Raw genomic sequence first — 23,760 nt, forward strand, 5'->3', positions numbered from 1 at the left:
GAGCCGCTTCTTTACACAAAGACGGAGTGTGTGAGTGTGGAGTGAGCTTCCCAGCAAGATTTTTTCAATTATCAGCTACTGACCACCAGACGGGCTCTCTGCATTGAAATGTGCTTCGGTACGAGCGACAGGGAAAACTCTTCAATCAGCGAGCAGTGAAGCAGCACGGCGTCGTTGCACGCCGTGGCCGGTAGACGTCGCCGCAGGACTGTAAGATGGCGAAGGCCGATCTGCGGCGTCTCTCCGCTGACTGGAGGCTCGGCTTTCTCCGAGTTATGCGTGTGTCGCCTTTCGGAATAGCGGTTCTAAAGTAGGTCGCGCTAAAAAATAAACTCTTATTTTTGTAAGAGCTTTTTAACGCCTATGTTTTTGTTTGTGAAATGGACGCGGTTACCTGTGCCGAAATAGCTCAGTTGGGAGAGCGTTAGACTGAAGATCTAAAGGTCCCTGGTTCGATCCCGGGTTTCGGCACGTCTGGTGAGCCACGTTATTTTTACCTTTGGACAGCGGTGAAATTCACGAATATCTACACCCAACAGCAAAACAGCTGCGCAAGAACTGTCTTTTGAACGTCGTCCGGTTGTTATTCGCTTTTATTGGAAGTAAAGACTTTTACGGAAGAAAAACAGGCTCGTCCCTGGGTGGGCTCGAACCACCAACCTTTCGGTTAACAGCCGAACGCGCTAACCGATTGCGCCACAGAGACGCTCACAACAGTGTCTCTGTCTGTCCTGGAGTGATCCATCATCATCCTCATCGCCGCCGAAACGGGAATTCACAGGTTTATTAGCTTTTCCGATGAATCAAAGCGTTGATAACTTACATTTTAAAAGACATTTAAATTTCGAACAACGAGTTCATTATTTAGTATTCTAGGCCAGCAGCTGTATCTCCCTGCAGCTCCCAGCTAGCAGCCCACTGATGCTCAGTAGGTGTACCTGGATGGGAGACTCCTGGGAAAGCTGAGGCTGCTGCTGGAGGAGGTGTTAGTGGGGCCAGCAGGGGGCGCTCACCCTGAGGTCTGTGTGGATCCTAATGCACCAGTATAGTGACGGGGACACTACACTGTAAAAAGGCGCCGTCCTTCAGATGAGATGTAAAACCGAGGTCCTGACTCTGTGTGGTCATTAAATATCCCAGGGTGTCTCTCAAAAAGAGTAGGGGTGTTACCCCAGTGTCCTGGACAAATTCCCCCCCTGGCCTTTACCAGTCATGGCCTCCTAATAACCCCCCTCTCTGAACTGGCTTCATCACTCTGCTCTCCTCCCCACTGAGAGCTGGTGTGTGGGGAGCGGACTGGAGCATCATCCAGGTGGGGCTGCGCACTCGTGATGTGTGTAGGTGCCAGTGTGTGTATATGACAGGGGTCTGTGTGTGTCTGTATGTCTGTGTGTGTAGGTGCCAGCGTGTGTCTCTGTGTGTGTTGGTGCCATTGTGTGTGTCTGTGTGTAGGTGCCAGTCTGTGTTTGTATGTCTGTGTGTGTAGGTGCCAGTGTGTGTCTGTGTGTCTCTGTGTGTGTAGGTGCCAGTGTATGTCCGTGTGTAGGTGCCAGTGTGTGTCTGTGTGTGTAGGTGCCAGAGTGTGTCTCTGTGTGTCTGTGTGTGTAGGTGCCAGTGTGTGTCTGTGTGTGTAGGTGCCAGTGTGTGTTTGTATGTTTGTGTGTGTAGGTGCCAGTGTGTGTCTGTGTGTCTGTGTGTGTAGGTGCCAGCATGTGCCAGTGTGTGTCTGTGTGTGTAGGTGCCAGTGTGTCTCTGTGTGTCTGTGTGTAGGTGCCAGCGTGTGTCTGTGCCATTGTGTGTTTGTATGTCTGTGTGTGTAGGTGCCAGTGTGTGTCTGTGTGTGTAGGTGCCATTGTGTGTTTGTATGTCTGCGTGTGTAGGTGCCAGTGTGTGTCTGTGTGTGTAGGTGCCAGTGTGTCTCTGTGTGTCTGTGTGTAGGTGCCAGTGTGTGTCTGTGTGTGTCTGCGTGTGTAGGTGCCAGCGTGTGTCTGTGCCATTGTGTGTTTGTATGTCTGTGTGTGTAGGTGCCAGTGTGTGTCTGTGTGTGTAGGTGCCATTGTGTGTTTGTATGTCTGCGTGTGTAGGTGCCAGTGTGTCTCTGTGTGTCTGTGTGTAGGTGCCAGTGTGTATGGGTGCCAGCGTGTGTCTGTGTGTGTCTGCGTGTGTAGGTGCCAGCGTGTGTCTGTGTGTGTAGGTGCCAGTGTGTGTTTGTATGTCTGCGTGTGTAGGTGCCGGTGTGTGTCTGTGTGAGAGGATTGCGGTGATGCGGCGCGGTGCTCAGACACGCACGGTGACTGGCCAATAGGAATCCGGTGGGCGGTGCGGGAGAGGGGGGGGAGGCTGGTGGTGACTGCTCTGCGGGGCTGAGGAGCTCGCATTCCCGGTCAGAGCTGAGCTACGGACCGCTTCCCGGGGCACCGCGCCGTGCCGGTCCAGCAGACTCCGAGCGCCGAGCACCTCCGCCGTCTCTGACTTGCTGTTTCCTCGCCCCTCAGGCCCATCAATGCGATTCTTCAGACTCACCTTCAAGTGCTTTGTCGATTGCTTTTGAATTAACCTCCCCACCCCCCCCCCGCCCCCCCACGCCCGCAAAATAATACAAAAATAATTATACAAAAATAATCAAATACAAAATAAAACGCGAGTGGAGTCTGCGACACATACAAATAAACCGCCGATAAAAACCACAACCTCTAAGGACAGGAAAGGAAATCAGCTTGATCACGTCTCCGGAGATGGAAGATCCCAGTCCGGGTAAGTGGTTGTTATTATTATTATTATTATTATTATTTAAACAGCGACTGCCACCCATCTCGCTCCCATGAGCCTTAACACTCATTACCAAAATCCCAAGGACGCAGGACGCTCCTCTTAGATCCGCTCGAGTCTTATACGTTAATCGAGAAGGTCGGCAGCGCCGCAGGTCCCGCGGGGAGCTGATCTCCTTTACTCGCGTCTCATAGGATTCCAGCCCCCGGGAGAGAGAGAGAGAGAGAATTCCCCTCTTTGCTGGGCACTATATTTATATATATATATAGCTCGAAATGACCCGCCCGTCGGCCGTGAGAAAGTTGCTCTAGCGCCCGGGAGGAAATCGTCTCAGGGTACCGGCTGGCCTCGCTGTCCTCAAGGCAGGTCGTCCTCACCCGCTGGCCTGCTGTCCGTCCTGGGTCAGCTGTCCTGGCAGGTCACAGCCCACCTGCGCAGCCTCCAGCTCCAGCCCGGTGCTGGGGGGACTGGACTCCACTGGTTTGTGCCCTAAGCTGAGCCAGACAGTTCAACAGTTCGCCTGGTCATCTGCTTGCTTGGGTGGTGCAGCGGAGAGAATTGCTGCCTCGCATTGCTGGGGCCCCGGGATTGGTTCCGGACCTGGCCTGCTGTGCGTGTGGAGTTTGCATGTTCTCCCCACCTTTCCTCCAGACGTATTCCCTCTGGGCGATCTGGTTTCCTCCCATCGTCCAAAGACGCGCCGCTGGCGGGTTAATTGGATTCTGGAGAAAAAAAATGGGCCCTGGGCTGACTGTGTGTGTGTGTGCCCTGTGACAGACTGACGTCCCGCCCGGGGTGTGCCCTGCCTTGCACTGCGGCTTGCTGGGATAGACTCCAGCTGCCCCGCGATCCTGAACTGGACGGATCTGTGGATTTAAATGGGTGGATGGATTTAAATATGAACCTGTCAGTCGACACCTGTGTGCCTCCACCTCTTTGGACCCGCTGGTGGTCCTGCCCAGCACCAGGACCCGTGGTGTGTGTGCTCAGCCGTGGAGTCTGGGGCTCAGAGCTGTGGCCTGTGGTCGGCAACCGAGCACACCTGTCAGCAGTCCTGCACACGTCCTGCACCTGGCGGTTTCCACACGCTGGCGGCGCGCTGCTCCCTGCGGGAGTGTTCTGTGGGCACGGTGTGTCCACACTGCGCCGGGACACTGTCCCCCTCTCTGCGGGAGTGTTCTGTGGGCACGGTGTGTCCACACTGTGCCGGGACACTGTCCCCCTCTCTGCGGGAGTGTTCTGTGGGCACGGTGTGTCCACACTGCGCCGGGACACTGTCCCCCTCTCTGCGGGAGTGTTCTGTGGGCACGGTGTGTCCACACTGCACCGGGACACTGTCCCCCTCTCTGCGGGAGTGTTCTGTGGGCACGATGTTCCGGAGCAGGTGGAGAGCAGCTCGTCCGTCTGGCAGGAGTGAGTGGGCCAGTGCCACACTCGTCCAGTCAAGCGCGGCGGTGTAGGTGTGCCCTGTCCACCGGGGAGGAGTTCTTGACCACCGGTCCTCTTGTCTTTCAGTGGGCTGCCTCATGGAGCCAGAACGTGTGTGTGTGTGTATACAGTACACGTGTGTGTGTGTATGCTCACCATTGTATATGTGCACACGTGTGTGAGCGTGACTCTGTGAGCCCAGGAATGTGTATGCGTGTGTATGTTTGCGTGTGCATTTGTGTGCATGTACAATGTGTGTGCAATGAGTGTGTGTTTGTGTGTATGTGATTGTGTACGTCTGTGCGTGTGTGCTCACGATGGCATGTGTGGACGTGAGTGTGCTTGTGTGTGTCTGTATCAGAGCCTTCAGCCTCGGGCCAGTCCTTGAGTCTGTCTGCCGCCTCTGTGGGAGTGTGTGTCTGTGTCTGTGTTTGTGCTTGTACTTGTGCAGCGAGGCCCAGCTCTTAATTACAAAGCGCTCAGAAGAGCAGCCAGAATCTGGGACGGGCTGGTCTGAGGATGGAGATCCAGTTCCTGGTTCGATAAGCCTGTCCGCACGTAGACTACTCCCACCCCAGTGCTTCCCTTCAGCCTCGGCCTCTCCCTGCTCCTGATGTCTCTCGCTCTCGGTGTCCAGCAGGGGGCAGTGCCGCGCTGCCCGGCGAGGAGGAGGAGCAGGCGGTGGTGACACCCCTTGTGGACCCCGCGCCGGGGGAGGGGGGCGCGGGGGGGGGGCCCGGGAGGGCGGAGCGGGAGACCTGGGCGCGGCAGATGGACTTCATCATGTCCTGCGTGGGCTTCGCCGTGGGCCTGGGCAACGTGTGGCGCTTCCCGTACCTGTGCTACAAGAACGGAGGAGGTGAGGACGCGGGGCCCGCACCCGCACGTGTGCGCTGACCCCTGACCCCTGACCCCTCGAACCCGGCTCGCTCTCTCCAGCGCGGTGCACGTGCCCCAGCTCTCCGGGGGTGTGCGATCCACCCCCCTCGTTTCCCGAATTTGCAAAATGAACCTATCGCTGCCTTCCTGATCCTGCTGGGGTGGGGTTTTGAGGTCCTGGGCGCGGAGGGTGCAGAGAGCGAGGGGAGGGCCAGGGGGGAGAGAGGAGGTGAAAGGACGTGGGAGAGGAGCAGGGACAGGGGGTTATCCGGGGTCTGGAGGGTCCTGATCAAGTGTGTGTTCTATGGCTTTGCTCTAACACGTTGAAAGCAGAACGTTTTGTGTCTTCCGGGATTTGAATAAGTTACAAGCAGGGGTGACCCCTCTCCCTCTCCTCCACCACCCCTCCGGGGCAGTGCTGGGATAGATACGGCCCCGGAGGTGGACAGGGTAGGGACACGGAGGCAGGGGACAGGGCAGAAGGAGCAGGAAGGCGGGGGGAGGGTGGGAATGCTCCAAGCTGTGAGCCGGAGGGGCGGACAGGGAGAGCTGGGGGCTGGAGGAGGGGTGGTGAGTGTCGGCGCGCACGTAGCCCAGCTCCTGGGACAGCGCAGACTCGCCTCACTCCCCCACAGCACAGTTTACGTCTGCAGTCGCTCCTGCAGATAAACTGCCCAGCCAGAATCCCCGCGCTGCCCGGCCACTCCCTGCGGCCGCCAGGCAGAAACACTGCCGCCACACTCACTCCCTGCTTCCCTTGGCCTCGGACTCTCAGTGCCATCACTGACCAGACCAAATCTCAGCTCCCTCAGTCACCAGGCTGACATGAGCTCCGGCAGTGTGGGACAGCAGGGGCGTGTCCTGCAGTCCTCAGAGCTGCCTGCTCCACTATTGCTTGCAATGAGCCTCTCGGGAGTCTCAGGCGCTGCTAGAGCCAAAGAAATAAATAACCTGATGTATTTTTTCTGCATCTAGTTTGTTTGTCTGTCATCTCCTGCTGGATTGTCACCCTTATAATCTTGTCCAGAGAATTCACTTCCCTGGCTTTCTTGTTCTTTTCTGTGGTTTGCTCTTTTATTTCTATTTCTCTGCCCCTCTCCATCTCTCTCTGTCCCTCTCACTCTCTCAGTATTTTTTTCAATTCCAGGTGCTTTATTGGCACGACCGATGAGTGCAATCAGTGCTGCCAAAGCAAAACAAATACGATTAACATTTACAATAAAGACACAATCATAAGATATTTACATCTAAACAGATGGAACATTATTGGGAGACGGGCTCACTGCTCCTCAGGCTGGGACAGGAGATCACTTACTGGGCTGCCAGTTCAGCTGAGTTCCCTCCTCCCTCTCCCAGTAGGGTTGAGACCCGTTGTGATTCTGGCAGGTGTGGGGATTCTGGGATTAGATGTGTAAATTTAGGGAAGAATGTTTCTCTAATCTCAGAGTATCTGTCACAGTGCAGTAGGAAGTGCACCTCTGTCTCTGTTTCTCCCTGCTGGCAGTGGGAGCGCAGCCTGTTCTCTGGGCTGCCAGGTCTGCCTGTGTCCAGTGTCTGTGTCCAGACTGTGGTCACTGAGTCTGTCCTCTCTGGGCAGCCAGGTCTGTCTGTGTGCAGTTTCTGTGTCCAGACTGTGGTCGCTGAGCCTGTCCTCTCTGGACAGCCAGGTCTGTCTGTGTGCAGTGTCTGTGTCCAGACTGTGGTCACTGAGCCTGTCCTCTCTGGGCAGCCAGGTCTGCCTGTGTCCAGTGTCCGTGTCCAGACTGTGGTCACTGAGCCTGTCCTCTCTGGACAGCCAGGTCTGTCTGTGTGCAGTTTCTGTGTCCAGACTGTGGTCACTGAGCCTGTCCTCTCTGGGCAGCCAGGTCTGCCTGTGTCCAGTGTCTGTGTCCAGACTGTGGTCACTGAGTCTGTCCTCTCTGGGCAGCCAGGTCTGTCTGTGTGCAGTTTCTGTGTCCAGACTGTGGTCACTGAGCCTGTCCTCTCTGGGCAGCCAGGTCTGCCTGTGTCCAGTGTCTGTGTCCAGACTGTGGTCACTGAGCCTGTCCTCTCTGGACAGCCGGCTCTGCCTGTGTCCAGTGTCTGTGTCCAGACTGTGGTCACTGAGCCTGTCTTCTCTAGCAGTGCTGTCCTGAGGCTGGCTGGTGTCGGTGTGGCTCGGACCAGTGAGCCTCAGGACCAGCTGGCTCAGAGGACTCTTTGTTGGGCTCAGCTCTTGGCTCAGCAGGGGAGTTATGGTCACTGTTTTTTAGGTGTAGCCAATACTTTATTGCTCTCTTCTGGATGTTTATCAATAGTGGGTACTGGCCTAATTCGGCCCTGCACGCGTTGTTAGGTATTTTTCTCTGCACACGGAGGACGTTTCTCTCTCTGTCACTCTTGCTCTCCTGCTCCCTCCCCCTCCCCCCTCTCTGAAAGGGTACAGAGTATGACAGGGCGCCTCTCTAATGCTGCAGCTGCTGACCGGGATGGCCCTGGACTGACTGCGCCCTCCTCCCTCCTCTCTGTCCCTCCTCTCTCCCTCATCTCTCTCCTGTCTCTCTGTGCCTCTCTCTCCCTCCTCTCTGTCCCTCCTCTCTCCCTCATCTCTCTCCTGTCTCTCTGTGCCTCTCTCTCCCTCCTCTCCCTCCTCTCTCTCCCTCCTCTCTCTCTCTCCTCTCTCCGCAGTTGTTTGCCCTTATAAGGTCAGTGTGCTGTGGCCTGTGGATTCTCCCCAGTGCAGGAGAGAGTGTTGGAGTGGGTGAGTGCTGCTATAGACAGCCTCTCTCTCTGACCGCCCAGTCTCTGTCTTTATCGCCTCTCCCGCCGGTCACAGTGTTGCTCCGAGCGGACAGCCTGTTCTGTCCTCCCTGCTGGTCCTGACGTCGCGGTGTAGAGATGTGTCCTCCCCAGAATCAAACAGATACAGAATTCCAGGACATTTTCCAGCAGCTCGAACCCCCTGCCCACGGTGCCATGCCCCCACACACCCTCTCCCAAGGACAGCAGTCATTTCTCTCTCCTCCTGTCTTTCTCTCCTCCTGTCTCTGTGTCCTCCTACCTCTCTCCTCCTATCCCTCTCTCCCCTCCTGTCTCTCTCTCTCTCATACCTCTCTCCTCCTGTCTCTGTGTCCTCCTACCTCTCTCCTCCTGACTCTCTCTCCTCTTGTATCTCTCTCTTCTGTCTATCTATCCTCCTTTCTCTCTCCCCTCCTGCCTCTCTCCTCCTTTCTCTCTGTCTCCTCCTGTCTTTCTTTCTCTCCTGTCTCTCTCTCCCCTCCTATCTCCTCCTGTCTCTCTCTTCTCTCTCCTCCTATTGTCTCTCTTTTTTAAAAGTAAGGACGGATCTCCAGCTCATTATTTGGCTGGGAGAATTAAAATGTCTAAACCTAACCCCGAACCTTTGACCCTGACCCCTGACCTTTACCCCTAGCCAAAAAGTCTATGTATCCTTATAACATCCTAATCCTTAACGTGCAGGATGGGTCCTCCAGTACTTGTTTGCTGATCATGAAATATACTTCTAAAATGTTGAATGAATTAGTCTAGTTAATTAAATGAAAGCATGTTTATATTGGATTATAGTAGCCATCATTTCACACAGTGACCAGACACAGCTGGTGTGTGTTGCGTGTTGCAGGCGTGTTTCTGATCCCCTATACGCTGATCGTGTTCATCGGAGGGGTACCTGTGTTCTTCCTGGAGATCGCCCTGGGGCAGTTCATGAAGAAAGGAGGGGTCTCCGCCTGGAACATCGCTCCCCTCTTCAAAGGTAACTCCTCCACAGGGATAGGGGGCGCTGTGCAGCTGCAGCTACAGTCCTGGGCTCTGGATGCAAGTCTATGGTGGTGGTGAGTGGCTGTCTACTTTATCACATGGAGATAAAGTTCAGTGAGATGGAATGTGCGAGATATTCGGATATATAAATTCACAGGTAGCACAGAAAGAGATACAGACAGGGCAGAAACAGTAGGAACATCTGTATCAATACTAATATAAAAGGAAAAGAAAGTCCATGTGGCACAAGATACAGAATATGGCATAAATGTCTGTTAAAAAAACAGACTGTAATGCATTTAGCCATTTGTAACAAACGTATTAACATGTTTTCACAATCATGATGTATTGTTATAAACACTCCGCTGAAGTCACATTTCCTTTACATCAGTGCTATACATAGCAATAAACCTCAAATTAAACTCCTATCACACACAACAGCACTCACGCCTGAAATCTTTTTAAAGGAATCTCCTGATTCTCTCCTCTCTCCTCCTTCTCTCCTCTCCCTCCCTCTCTCCTCTCTCCCCCTCTCCCCCTCTCCTCTCTCCTCCCTCTCTCCTGTCTCTGTCTCAGGGCTGGGCCTGGCCTCTATGGTGATCGTCTTTTTCTGCAACACCTACTACATCATGATCCTGGTGTGGGGTCTGTACTACCTGCTGCACTCCTTCACGGACCCCCTGCCCTGGGCCACCTGCGGCCACCCCTGGAACACCGCCAACTGCACCCAGGTCTTCCGAGGACAGGGGTCCTGTGCCAACCGCTCGGCACTGCCCGACCTCAACCTGTCCCTCCTGCTGCCCCTCCCTCCCAACTCCAGCTGCGAGGAGATGGAGGGCCGGCGCTCTCCCATCATCGAGTTCTGGGAGTGAGTGCCCTCCCTTCACCTGCTGTCTGTCTCTGCCTGGACACGTCTCTGTCTGCCTGCGTGTCTCTGCCTGACTGTGTCCCTGTCTGTCTCTCTGTGTCTCAGACTGACTGTGTCCCTGCCTGTCCTTCTGTCTGTGTCCCAGCCTGTCTGTATGTCTGTCTGTCTGTCTGTCTGTCTGTCTGTTTCTCTGCCTGACCGTGTCCCTGTCTCTGTCTGTCTCTCAGACACAAGGTGCTGCGCTTGTCAGGGGGCCTGGACGAGCCAGGCCAGATTAACGGCCAGATGACACTCTGCCTGCTGGCCACCTGGGTCATCGTCTATTTCTGTGTGTGGAAGGGAGTGAAGTCTGCAGGCAAGGTGAGGAGGACAAGGGGCAGTGTGTGGGGGGACAGGGAGACTGTGGGGGGGGACAGGGGCAGTGTGTGGGGGGACAGGGAGAGTGTGTGGGGGGACAGGGGCAGTGTGTGGGGTGACAGGGAGACTGTGGGGGGACAGGGAGAGTGTGTGGGGAGACAGGGAGACTGTGGGGGGGACAGGGGCAGTGTGTCGGGGGGACAGGGAGACTGTGGGGGGACAGGGGCAGTGTGTGGGGGGACAGGGAGTGTGGGGGTGACAGGGAGACTGTGGGGGTGACAGGGACAGAAGCATTGTGAGGAGCCGCAGGAGAATTTGCTCTTCACAGTGTGTGGTTGGTAAAGGGCAGCACGCGTGTGTGCGGCGTGCTCTAATGACATTCTACTCACGCACCCCAGTGAACCCCACGTTACCCCAACCCGCCCCCCACCCCACAGGATCTCCCCCTTGAACTCCCAGCAGTGGCTGTAGACTGTGCTCTCCTGAACAAGGAGCTCCATTCAGGCTCTGTGCACTAATCCGATTAGGAATGTTTTGGTGTGAGTCTGTTTTTCCACGTTTTTTTCATCTTTGGATCTGCTAAATCCCTTCCAGCGTCTTGGAGACAAAAAGACTTGCTGTTGGGTACAGAGGTGGCTGATGGGGAACTTTAAAAAGGCAGTGTAATGATAATAATAATTCATAATTTAATAATAGTTTATTACACTTCTATAGCGCTTTTCTGGACACCCCACTCAAAGCTCTTTACAGGTCACGGGGATCCCCTCCACCCCCACCAGTGTGCAGCCCCACCTGGATGATGCTCCAGTCCGCTCCCCACACACCAGCTCTCAGTGGGGAGGAGAGCAGAGGGATGAAGCCAGTTCAGAGATGGGGATTATTAGGAGGACATGACTGGTAAAGGTCAGGGGGGAAATTTGGCCAGGACACTGGGGTAGCACCACTACTCTTCTCAAGAAACGCCCTGGGATTTTTAATGACAACAGAGAGTCAGGACCTGGGTTTTACGTCTCATCCGAAGGACGGTGCCCATCATTATACTGGGGCATTAGTACACACATAGACCACAGGGTGAGTGCCCCCTACTGGCCCCACTGACACCTCTTCCAGCAGCAGCCCTAGCTTTCCCAGGAGTCTCCCATCCAGGTACTGGCCAGGCTCACACCTGCTGAGCTCCAGTGGGCGGCCAGCTGTGAGTTGCAGGATGATATGGCTGCTGGTGGTACAGACACCACATCTGTGTGTCTCACACACTCTTTCTCACCCTTCCACCCCCTTTCTTTCTTTTTTCCCTCTCCCATCCATTTCTCTCCCTCTCTCTCTCCTTCTCCCATCCCTCTCTCTCCCTGGCTCTCCCTCTCTCTCGCGCTCTCTGCCTCCCCCTACAGGTGGTGTATTTCACAGCTCTGTTCCCCTACCTGGTGCTGGTGGTGCTCTTGGCTCACGGCGTGACCCTGCCCGGAGCTCTGGACGGCATCGTCTACTACCTGAGACCGGACTGGTCCAAACTGGGGGAGGCGCAGGTCAGTGGGGGAGGGGGTCGCCCAGGGGGGGCCTGTGTGTCTCACACACCCATCCCACCAGCCCCGAGAGCGGGGTCACCCCATCACACAGCAGTGTGAAAAGGAACAAGGAGCTGGTGTGTGTGACCCATGTGTCTGTGAGCAGGTGTGGATCGACGCCGGAACTCAGATCTTCTTCTCCTACGCCATTGGCCTGGGCGCCCTGACTGCACTGGGCAGTTACAACCGTTTCCACAACAACTGCTACCAGTGAGTCTTCACAGAGCTGTCTCCAGTGTCTACTGGACTGTATGGGACTGACTGTGCAGCACAGTTTGTGTTAAACTGTATGGGACTGACTGTGCAGCACAGTTTGTATTAAACTGTATGGGACTGACTGTGCTGCACAGTCTCTACTGGACTGTATGAGACTGTTTACAGCACAGTCTATACTGACCTGTATGGGACTAAGTATGCAGCACTGCCTGTACTGGACTTTATTGGACTGACAGCAGCACAGTCTGTACTGGACTGTATGGGACTGACTGTGTGCAGCACGGTCTGTACAGTACTATATTGGACTTTGTGTCTGTACAGAGCAATCTGTTCAGGACTGTGTGGGACTGACTGTACAGAACCTAGCCTAGTGTCTGTACAGGACAGGACCCGCTATCGTGGCTCATGTAAGGCTCTGTGCCTGTATCCTCTTTGCGGACGTGCTTGGCTCTGCCTTCCTGTGTGGCTGCAGAGGTGCGGGGTACAGCCCTCTCTCCTGATCTGTGTGTGTGTGGCAGGGATGCCTATGTCCTGGCCCTGATCAACAGCGGCACCAGTTTCTTCGCGGGCTTCGTGGTCTTCTCCGTGCTGGGCTTCATGGCCACCGAGCAGGGCGTCGACATCTCCAGGGTGGCAGAGTCTGGTGAGAGAGGCCAGCTCTCACACTTCTCTCTCTCCGCTCCTCTCTGTCTCATCTCTCTCTCCTCTCTTTTTCTCACTCCCTCTTCCTCTCCTCTCTGCTTCTCTACAGCTTCCCCCTTTTTTCATAATGGCTTCTATAAAACACTAACACCTGCCCCAAGGCACCGACCCCTCCCACCCCTCCCACCCCTCTCTTCCTGACACCTGCCCCAAGACACCGACCCCTCCCACCCCTCTCTTCCTGACACCTGCCCCAAGGCACCGACCCCTCCCACCCCTCCCACCCCTCTCTTCCTGACACCTGCCCCAAGACACCGACCCCTCCCACCCCTCTCTTCCTGACACCTGCCCCAAGGCACCGACCCCTCCCACCCCTCCCACCCCTCTCTTCCTGACACCTGCCCCAAGGCACCGACCCCTCCCACCCCTCTCTTCCTGACACCTGCCCCAAGGCACCGACCCCTCCCACCCCTCCCACCCCTCTCTTCCTGACACCTGCCCCAAGACACCGACCCCTCCCACCCCTCTCTTCCTGACACCTGCCCCAAGGCACCGACCCCTCCCACCCCTCCCACCCCTCTCTTCCTGACACCTGCCCCAAGACACCGACCCCTCCCACCCCTCTCTTCCTGACACCTGCCCCAAGGCACCGACCCCTCCCACCCCTCCCACCCCTCTCTTCCTGACACCTGCCCCAAGGCACCGACCCCTCCCACCCCTCTCTTCCTGACACCTGCCCCAAGACACCGACCCCTCCCACCCCTCTCTTCCTGACAGCTGCCCCAAGACACCGACCCCTCCCACCCCTCCCACCCCTCTCTTCCTGACAGCTGCCCCAAGACACGACCCCTCCCACCCCTCTCTTCCTGACACCTGCCCCAAGACACCGACCCCTCCCACCCCTCCCACCCCTCTCTTCCTGACACCTGCCCCAAGACACCGACCCCTCCCACCCCTCTCTTCCTGACAGCTGCCCCAAGACACCGACCCCTCCCACCCCTCCCACCCCTCTCTTCCTGACAGCTGCCCCAAGACACCGACCCCTCCCACCCCTCTCTTCCTGACAGCTGCCCCAAGACACCGACTCCTCCCACCCCTCCCACCCCTCTCTTCCTGACAGCTGCCCCAAGACACCGACCCCTCCCACCCCTCCCACCCCTCTCTTCCTGACAGCTGCCCCAAGACACCGACCCCTCCCACTCCTCTCTTCCTGACAGCTGCCCCAAGACACCGACCCCTCCCACCCCTCCCACCCCTCTCTTCCTGACAGCTGCCCCAAGGCACCGACCCCTCCCACCCCTCCCACCCCTCTCTTCCTGACACCTGCCCCAAGACACCGACCCCACCCACCCCTCCCACCCCTCTCTTCCTGACAGCTGCCCCAAGACACCGACCCCTCCCACTCCTCTCTTCCTGACAGCTGCCCCAAGACACCGACCCCTCCCACCCCTCCCACCCCTCTCTTCCTGACAGCTGCCCCAAGGCACCGACCCCTCCCACCCCTCCCACCCCTCTCTTCCTGACACCTGCCCCAAGGCACCGACCCCTCCCACCCCTCCCACCCCTCTCTTCCTGACAGCTGCCCCAAGACACCGACCCCTCCCACCCCTCTCTTCCTGACACCTGCCCCAAGACACCGACCCCTCCCACCCCTCCCACCCCTCTCTTCCTGACAGCTGCCCCAAGACACCGACCCCTCCCACCCCTCTCTTCCTGACACCTGCCCCAAGACACCGACCCCTCCCACCCCTCTCTTCCTGACACCTGCCCCAAGGCACCGACCCCTCCCACCCCTCCCACCCCTCTCTTCCTGACACCTGCCCCAAGGCACCGACCCCTCCCACCCCTCTCTTCCTGACAGCTGCCCCAAGACACCGACCCCTCCCACCCCTCTCTTCCTGACACCTGCCCCAAGACACCGACCCCTCCCACCCCTCCCACCCCTCTCTTCCTGACACCTGCCCCAAGACACCGACCCCTCCCACCCCTCCCACCCCTCTCTTCCTGACAGCTGCCCCAAGACACCGACCCCTCCCACCCCTCTCTTCCTGACAGCTGCCCCAAGACACCGACCCCTCCCACCCCTCCCACCCCTCTCTTCCTGACAGCTGCCCCAAGACACCGACCCCTCCCACTCCTCTCTTCCTGACAGCTGCCCCAAGACACCGACCCCTCCCACCCCTCCCACCCCTCTCTTCCTGACAGCTGCCCCAAGACACCGACCCCTCCCACTCCTCTCTTCCTGACAGCTGCCCCAAGACACCGACCCCTCCCACCCCTCCCACCCCTCTCTTCCTGACAGCTGCCCCAAGGCACCGACCCCTCCCACCCCTCCCACCCCTCTCTTCCTGACACCTGCCCCAAGACACCGACCCCACCCACCCCTCCCACCCCTCTCTTCCTGACAGCTGCCCCAAGACACCGACCCCTCCCACTCCTCTCTTCCTGACAGCTGCCCCAAGACACCGACCCCTCCCACCCCTCCCACCCCTCTCTTCCTGACAGCTGCCCCAAGGCACCGACCCCTCCCACCCCTCCCACCCCTCTCTTCCTGACACCTGCCCCAAGGCACCGACCCCTCCCACCCCTCCCACCCCTCTCTTCCTGACAGCTGCCCCAAGACACCGACCCCTCCCACCCCTCTCTTCCTGACACCTGCCCCAAGACACCGACCCCTCCCACCCCTCCCACCCCTCTCTTCCTGACAGCTGCCCCAAGACACCGACCCCTCCCACCCCTCTCTTCCTGACACCTGCCCCAAGACACCGACCCCTCCCACCCCTCTCTTCCTGACACCTGCCCCAAGGCACCGACCCCTCCCACCCCTCCCACCCCTCTCTTCCTGACACCTGCCCCAAGGCACCGACCCCTCCCACCCCTCTCTTCCTGACACCTGCCCCAAGACACCGACCCCTCCCACCCCTCTCTTCCTGACACCTGCCCCAAGACACCGACCCCTCCCACCCCTCCCACCCCTCTCTTCCTGACACCTGCCCCAAGACACCGACCCCTCCCACCCCTCCCACCCCTCTCTTCCTGACACCTGCCCCAAGACACCGACCCCACCCACCCCTCCCACCCCTCTCTTCCTGACACCAGCCCCAAGACACCGACCCCTCCCACCCCTCTCTTCCTGACAGCTGCCCCAAGACACCGACTCCTCCCACCCCTCTCTTCCTGACACCTGCCCCAAGACACCGACCCCTCCCACCCCGTGTCTCTCTTCATAATGGCTGCCCTAAAACTCCGCACCCTCCCTCCCTCTCTCTCAGGTCCAGGCCTGGCGTTCATTGCCTACCCGAAGGCAGTGACCCTGATGCCCCTGGCACCCGTCTGGGCAGCTCTCTTCTTCTTGATGCTGCTCATCCTGGGGCTGGACAGCCAGGTAACACTGCTCAGAAACCTGCCCCGCCCCAAAAAAAAACAACAGCCCTCTGTACCTCAAAATAGCCCCCGAGCCTACATCTCTTGCCTCCTGTGCTCACATCAGTTATGCTGGCACTTGATGGTATAGCTCTATTGGCATACACTTGTCTTCATCCTGGCTTCTTCCTCCAGTGAGCTTGAGCGTAAACTCTTTGTAATCAGCTAAACATGTGCTGATGTCACTGTAAAGATGTGCTGATGTCATACTGCAGACATGCTGATGTCATGCCAAATATGTGCTGATGTCATGCCAAGATGTGCTGATGTCATGCTAAAGACATGCTGATGTCACCCTAAAGATGAGCTGATGTCACGCTAAAAACATGCAGATGTCACGCTAAAGATGTGCTGAGGTCACGCTAAAGATGTGCTGATGCTGCAGTGCGTGACATTTAGAGAAAATAAGTACAGTGGCAAAAATTGGAAATATAAGGAAAAGTTGCCCTTCATGTATCTGAACAGTACAGTGCCCACTCAACTGTTTTCTTAGTTATATCTCTCTTGAATAATGAACAATGGTAAGGCAGCGATTTGATGACATTGCAGGATGGCAGTAACTCCGGTATTTTCCCTCAGTTCACTTCCATCCATCCATCAATCATCAGAGAGCCACCCAGGCAAGAATCGCAGCTGCCTGGAGCCGGTCCCGAAATCACAGGGTACCAGACAGGACCCCAGTCCATCGCAGGGCGCCCACACACAGAGAGAGATTTGAGACCCCAGTTCACCTAACCGAGCATGTCATTGGAAAAGTGGGAGGACACGGGGGGCGATCACAGAGAGAACCTGCAGACTCCACACAAAAGGCTCACCAGCCTCATTTCGAACCCTGTGCCCAAAGGGTAGCGGCGACAACAGCCATATCACTGTGCTGCCTCTCAGGGCATCTACAAAGGCAGATATGCCTGTTGTGCTGGAAGCCCCCCTCGCTTTCTAACCGGACGAGCGGAAGGAATTTGGTAGCGTCTGCGCTCCAAGGTGAATCCAGAACACACCCCTCCACCTGCCCTGCTCCAGTAGGTCCGGTGATCTGCACGGATATCCAGCATCAGGCTCCTTTCCGTCCTCCTCTCTCACGCAGTTCGTCGGAGTGGAGGGGTTCATCACTGGGATTCTGGACATGCTGCCCGGATCGCTGGTGGGGTCTGTCCGGCGTGAGGTTGTCGTGGCGATCTGCTGCCTCACCTGCTTCATCATTGACCTCTCCATGGTGACCGAGGTGAGGGGTCAGAGACGGGGGGGGCGCTGGGATCAGCACAGGGCTGGGGAAGGCATTCATTAATCAGAATGAAACATGGACAGTGAAACCTCTTTCTCTCCCTTCTCCTCTGTTTTCCTCTTTCTCATGGCATGTTCTTCTGGCTCCATAACTGTCTCCGCCTCTCTCCTCTCCCACCTCGCTCCTGTCCCCCTCTCTCCCCACACTTTCCCTCCTCACTGTCAACCCCTCTCTGTTGACCACTCTCTCAATCTCTCCATCGCTCCCTCCCTCCCTCCCTGTCTCTGCAGGGGGGGATGTATGTGTTCCAGCTGTTTGATTACTACTCCGCCAGCGGGATCACTCTTCTGTGGCAGGCCTTCTGGGAGTGTGTCGTGGTGGCCTGGGTCTACGGTAAGAGCGCCCCCTACCGGACTGGGCAGGTACTGCAGCCTGGGGAAGACCAGCGATGCACAGCTCTTCGCCCGCACCAGGGCCAGTATGGTGACTGAAGAACTGCACAGGTCCGGGCCTCCACACAAGAGCAGGTGGTGAAATCTGTCAGGGTTCACACAGCAGTACTCCCAAGGGAATCACGTTACCATCCCTGAGCTGTGTCTGTGTGTGTTTGTTAGAGTGCCAGTCTGTGTGTAAGTAGAAGGAAGCATGAATTCCTCACGTTTTCAGTGTGGAATCAGCCTGTGTGTGGCTTTGCAGCAAGTGCTCACTGATGCAGCTCCCCGCCCGTACCGCACTGATACTGACCTCTGACCTCTGACCTCTCTCCCAGGGGCCGACCGCTTCATGGACGACGTGGCACGGATGATTGGGTATCGCCCACTACCCTTCATGAAGTGGTGCTGGTCCTACATCACCCCTTGCCTGTGTGTGGTGAGTCAGCTGCACAGTACAGTATAGACAGTGGAGTACAGTCAGTGCTTGTACACCAGGGGTACAGTACAGTATAGACACCCGGTGTACAGTATAGACAGTGCTTATACACCAGGGGTACAGTAAAATATAGACACAGTATAGACAGTGGAGTACAGTCAGTGCTTGTACATCAGGGGTACAGTACAGTATAGACACCGTACAGTACGATATAGACACCGTATAGACAGTGGAGTACAGTCAGTGCTTGTACACAAGGGGTACAGTACAGTATAGACACCTGGTCTACAGTATAGACAGTGCTTATACACCAGGTGTACAGTACGATATAGACACCCAGTGTACAGTATAGACAGTGCTTGTGCACCAGGGGTACAGTATAGACACCTGTTGTGTTGGACAGTATGTGTAGTATAAGTCCTGCATTTTGCACCAGTACTAATACAGCCTCTGAAAAGTGTATAGATAGTATTTATACTCCTGGAGTCGTATATATACAGTTATATATACAGAGTACATATACATACTTTAGGTACATAAAGGTTTAGGTACTGACATACAGAATACAGATACATAAACAGTAGTGAGTGTAGAAAAAACAGTACTAGTTTAAGAGAACAGAACCTACTGGAGTCTGTGTAGAAAAGGTTTGAAGCCTCAGGACCTCAGATGGTATAAGGAAACCCCCATCGTTCGAATGCCAATTGTCTGTAGGGGCTGTGTGTATGATTTCCAGAGCTGATCTCCCAGAGAAATTCTAGCCTTTCCCAGTCTGCCCCTCTCGCGCCCTCTGGTGGTCACGGGGAGAAGTGTCCGCTGGTAACGTGTGCGCTGAGAGACGAGGGTAAATGACTTCTTTAATAATGTTTATGCTCAGTGTTAAAACGTCAGCAGTGTCACACACTCCTATTCCTTCGAAAGAAATCTGCTCGCCTGCGAAAGCTCACTGCGTTAATGTGAGCCCAAGCCCAATTACTTCCTCTTCCTTTTACACTACTAACGAACTAATCAGGACTGGTGGCTGTCTGAGGGTTAAGAGGAGAAAGTCCCTTGACTGATCAGTACCCAGCAAACGGCTCTGCAGACTGGTCATTGGGCAGGGGGTTGTATTCGTGCCAGCAGAGAGCTTCCCGACGAGCAGAGCGCAGAGTGCGGACCACAGGCCGGGTCTGGGGTCTGGTCTCTGCCCCGCGGCCCAGTCCCAGCTGAGCAGGAGGGGATGACGTTCCAGCCCGTGCTGCAGCCAAGGCCGGAGTTTGGTGCTCGTAGGCCCTGGGTACTTTCGCCTTGAAACGTGCAGAAAGAGGGGGAGACGCCGATTGAACGACGTCGCCTGACATGACTCCCTTTAAACTACTCTCACGCTAAACCCCGTGACTGATGGAGCGAGTCGAGCGGCCAGCACATCGACACCTCTAGTATCGCTAGAGCCGCTCGACAGCGCAGGATTATCGATCTGGAGCACCTAGAGTCGATCGCAAGCCTGTCGTTCCAGCTGGTTTTTCGTGGGTCACTAGTGTTTCCCTCCTTCGTGGGCCCTAGGCACTGCGCCTGCAGTGCCTCATGGGAAATCCAGCGCTGGCTGGAGAGGATGCAGGGTCTCCTGGGAATAAGCCAGCCTGCGTCTTTGAGCTGGTTGCAGGGAGGGCAGGTGAGAGGGTATCGGACATGCAGTGCTGTGCCAGTTCTCACCCCCCCCCCGCCGCTGTGTGCCCTCAGGGGATCTTCCTGTTCCATGTGGTGAACCACCGCCCCCTGGCCTACAGCTCGTCCTACGTGTACCCCTGGTGGGGCGAGGCGCTGGGCTGGGCCCTGGCTCTGTCCTCCATGCTCTGCATCCCGCTCAGCGTGCTCTACAAACTGCTGCACTGCAAGGGCTCCCTGAGAGAGGTCTGTCCCCTGTGTGTGCCCCCTGTGTGTGCCCCCTGTCTGTCTCTGTAGCGATCTGTCTCTGTACCTGTGTGCCCCCTGTGTGTGCCCCCTCTCTGTCTCTGTACCTGTGTGTCTCTGTACGTGTGTGTCCCCTGTCTGTCTGTGTACCTGGGTGTCTCTGTACCTGTGTTCCACCTGTCTGTCTCTGTACCTGTGTGCCTGTGTACCTGTGTGCCCCGTCAGTCTGTGTACCTGTGTGCCCCCTGTCTGTCTGTGTACCAGTTTGTCCCTGTACTTGTGTGCCACCTGTGTGTGCCCCCTGTCTGTCTCCATACCTGTGTGTCACCAGTGTGTCATCTGTCACTCTCTGGCACCTTTGTGCCACCTATGTGCCACCTGTCTGTCTTTGTACCTGTCTGGCACCTGCCTGCCATCTGTGTGCTAGTGTGACCTGTATGTCTTTGTGCCTGTCTCTCTGACAGTATTTCTATCTCTCTGACAGCGTGTGAATGCCAGTCTGTCTCTCTGACAGTGGCAGCATGTGTGCCAGTCTGTCTGTCTGTGACAGTGGGTGTGAGTGCCAGTCTGTCTCTCTGATAGTGAGTGTGTGAGTGCCAGTATGTCTCTCTGACAGTGTGTGTGTGTGTGTGTGCCCACCTGTGCCACTGTGACAGATGTCCGTCTCTCCCTAGCGCTGGCAGTACCTGACGACCCCCATCTGGGGGCGGCACCACCTGGAGTATCTCGCCCCTGAGTCTGAAGCCAAGCTGCTGCCTGTCCCTGGCCAGGACAAGGCCAACCTGCTCTTCGAGAGCATCATCTAGCCCATGACACACTCCATCCACATCCTGTGCCCTTGCCTGTGTGCCACCTTATTGCCTGTCCTGCCGCTGGCTCTCCTTCCCCGGACTGCTCATGGGACAGTGCAGTCAGTCAGGGTCACGGGGTCACAGAGCCAGAGTACTGTATCCGCACACCTCTTTCGACATACCCACAAACCCTGCACACCACCGTCCCACACCAAAGACGAGACCACAGACGCTCTCTCACATCCTCCTCTCTGCCTCTCTACATCTCCCCCCGTCTCTGTGCCCTGCTGCCTGCCCAGCAGTACCGAGGGGCGATTATCAGACACACACACTCTGTGGATACACACACAGTGCACAGGGGCCCACCAATTCTGGGACCGAGCCCGATTCAGTAGTGCAGTGCTCAATACTTTGGCATTAACTCACCTGACACAACCCCCCCAGCTCGAGGAGTGAACCAGGGAGTGCTGGAGGGAGGGGGGTACCAGCCAGTACTTATTTACACACTGCAGAGCGGAAGCTCGCGATAAGAAGCTGACCTCCTCCATTTGGGGAAGATGGCACAGCACTAGATCACCAGACGTATTAGTTCAGTGTGTGTTAGGACCCCTCAACAGACCCCCCCCGTTTCTGATCACCCACGTTCTGTCTCTCTCCTTGCCACCCCCATCTCTGTGCCATTGCATGAACCCTGTGCCGCAGTGACTGTGTTGCGTTGTGCCAGTATTGTGTGGGTGTGTCTGTCACAGGGCTGACCCCAGCTGCCCCCCACACACACACACCGTCCAGTAGGGGAGCACAAGTATAGTGAAGGTCACCCCAAAACAGACCGTCCCAACCGGCTCTCCCAAATCACAGCAATGGTCTCGGCCGTCGATGGGGCTGTGATTCGGGATGGCATCTGCTGAGAACGGGGTGATTCACTTGTTATTCCAAAAACAAGCAGCCGCGTGGTCGTCTCCAGCTGCTGTGATGTTTTGTTTTTTCTTGGCTCGTGTCAGTTTTGTCCACTTCCGGTTCCCGGGTGGCGAGTGACCCCCCACTAGCAAGGGGTGCATATGGGAAAGGCCAAGGGGAAAGCAGAATCAGACACCGGGAACTGGTTCGTTTGTTCCAGAAATAAAACTTTTACTCCATGATCCCTGATCACAGATCAACCGTTCGATCGGTGAGAGATCTCCAAGAGGTCCTGTGCTATGCGTTGGGTTTGTTAAGTCAAAAGCTGGGTTTAAGAGGTAATTAAGAAGCAGCTACCATATCATATTCCTTCTTGGTCTGAGTCCTGTGGGATTGTTCCCTGTCTGTACTGTAAGATTCCCGGTTCTGCCTGACTGTCCAGTCGGTCAGTCACTGTATTTACAGCCCAGAGACAAAAGGGACACACACACACACACACACACACACACACACACACACACACACACACACACACACACACACACACACACACACACAGTTTCCCCACGTCCTGTCCAGACTGCAGCAGGAAATACCCTTTTATGGCGGAGTGGTGGTTTGATTCTGGCCTGGATACATTCTGTGTGGAGTTTGCATGCTCTCCTTATGTTCACAAAGGTGTACTCAGGGTGCTTTAATGACATGCAGTCTAGGTGAACTGGTTTCTCTAAAGGTCTCAATATGTGTGTGGACTGCCATAGACTGGGGCCAGTGTCCAGAATACAGTTGGGATATTTTCTTTGCATCCTGCAGAGCGCAGACTTAAAATCCCACTGCCTGACAGCAGCGAATTAATTCCCCAGTGCTGCTAGAAAAGGGTACAGGCGAGAGGAGTCGAGTCCACACTGCTGTGCGTTAGCTGTCCTTTGAGCCAAAGGAGTTTTTTCCCTGCCCTTTCTTACATAATTCCAAACTAATGAGCACAGCACAGTCCCGTACCTCACTGCTTTGGAATATCTAAATCCCCCCCAGGCAGGAATCTGGAATGGTGACGCACTTGAAAGGAAAAGCTGAGCCGGGCACTGTGTCATAAGTACTTTAATTATACCAGGCTTTGTGGAGCTGAGGTGATCAGGTGAAAATGAATGTAGTGATATTAAAATGTGCTGGTATTTGACCACTGCTAACAGAATCCCTGGTGTGGTTTAATAAGTGCTACAAAAAACAAGCAGGATTTCAGTATATTGTAATATAATCATCGCTAATACGAGATGCAAGATGCATCCCAGTGTTTCTTGATTTTTTAATATAGATATACTAGTTACTTTCCCAAGAGTGTGGTCCGTGAGGGACCTTACTGCGCCATGGGTCTGCGAGGGCCCGGCTGGTTCTGTGTGGTTTTGAGGTGGGGGGGGGGGCTGTTTCCTAGCCCAGCGCTATCGGCCACACTCCCTCCCTGCCCTGTGTTCGAAACCCAAGTTAACAGTGTCAGGTGAAGCTCTGGCCGTCGTCAGCCCTCTTTAGCCGAAAACCGTCCTCTGTGTTTTAGAATTGTTTCTGCGACGAACGCAGGACTGTTGTAGAATCCCTTTAGTACTCCCCATGTGTCCGCCTGGACTGATGCCCCCTTAAGCATGCTGTCATGGCTCTGTAAGCACAGACAGTACCGGCCTGGTCCGGGGCTTAAACTGAAGCTAACGGAGTGGGATTCTGGGGGACACAGACCTGTCTCTCCCCCGGGACGCCTGTGTCCGGCGCCTCTGCTGCCGTGTGGGGATCCGGAGTAAAGATCTAACCCAGTGCCTGCCCACCGGAGAGACGTGTGGGGGACACACTGGGGTCCCCTTTCCGTGTTGCAGAAGCACCCGAGAGCTCAAGGCCCCGAGCCGCCCTGGTCCTGTACTGCCTGTGCTCCGTCACGCCTGTGGAGAAGTCTGTGCATTGGTGAAGTCTGTCTTTTTTGTACCCCCCCCTGCCGTGGCTGTGGCCTGGGTTCTGGCAACGCAGCAGCACAGAGAGGGGACGCCGCGTCACGCCGAGCACAGCAAAGAGCAATAAAAGATTCTGAGATGGAGTCCTGTGTGCCTCGTCTTTCCTGCTCCCGTCCCGGATCCCGGCACAGGGTGCCCATGGCAACAGAACACGCGGGGGTGAGGAGGGTGGGGAGGTCTCGGCTTTTATTGGCGTTAA

At 56.2% G+C, this 23,760-nt stretch overlaps 1 protein-coding gene and 2 non-coding genes across 3 annotated transcripts; 2 read left to right on the plus strand and 1 right to left on the minus strand.

Annotated features, from left to right (window-relative positions):
- Positions 1-398: 398 nt before the first annotated feature.
- On the plus strand, positions 399-471 carry trnaf-gaa (transfer RNA phenylalanine (anticodon GAA)). Its single transcript has one exon. It is a non-coding gene; the product is annotated as a tRNA-Phe (tRNA).
- Positions 472-632: 161 nt separating this feature from the next.
- On the minus strand, positions 633-706 carry trnan-guu (transfer RNA asparagine (anticodon GUU)). Its single transcript has one exon. It is a non-coding gene; the product is annotated as a tRNA-Asn (tRNA).
- A 1,670-nt stretch (positions 707-2,376) lies between these two features.
- LOC148835496 (sodium- and chloride-dependent creatine transporter 1) lies at positions 2,377-23,642 on the plus strand. Its single transcript, XM_088916007.1, has 14 exons — positions 2,377-2,754; positions 4,835-5,056; positions 8,696-8,827; positions 9,409-9,700; positions 9,928-10,060; positions 11,446-11,580; positions 11,726-11,829; positions 12,354-12,478; positions 15,750-15,862; positions 16,985-17,122; positions 17,413-17,515; positions 17,892-17,992; positions 19,712-19,882; positions 20,557-23,642. The coding sequence occupies exons 1-14, from the start codon at positions 2,736-2,738 to the stop codon at positions 20,686-20,688; spliced, it is 1,920 nt and encodes a 639-aa protein (XP_088772133.1). The 5' UTR covers positions 2,377-2,735; the 3' UTR covers positions 20,689-23,642.
- The last annotated feature ends 118 nt before the right edge of the window (positions 23,643-23,760 follow it).

The sequence above is a fragment of the Atractosteus spatula genome, chromosome 5 (genome assembly GCF_055471065.1).
Source record: "Atractosteus spatula isolate fAtrSpa1 chromosome 5, fAtrSpa1.hap1, whole genome shotgun sequence".
Lineage (NCBI taxonomy): Eukaryota > Metazoa > Chordata > Actinopteri > Semionotiformes > Lepisosteidae > Atractosteus > Atractosteus spatula.

Bases quoted from the DNA above. Each gene is read 5' to 3' on its own strand.
- LOC148835496 (XM_088916007.1), top strand. The intron at 11,830-12,353 runs GTGAGTCTTCAC...TGTGTGTGGCAG, and splicing joins TTCCACAACAACTGCTACCA to GGATGCCTATGTCCTGGCCC. The intron at 17,993-19,711 runs GTGAGTCAGCTG...GTGTGCCCTCAG, and splicing joins TCACCCCTTGCCTGTGTGTG to GGGATCTTCCTGTTCCATGT.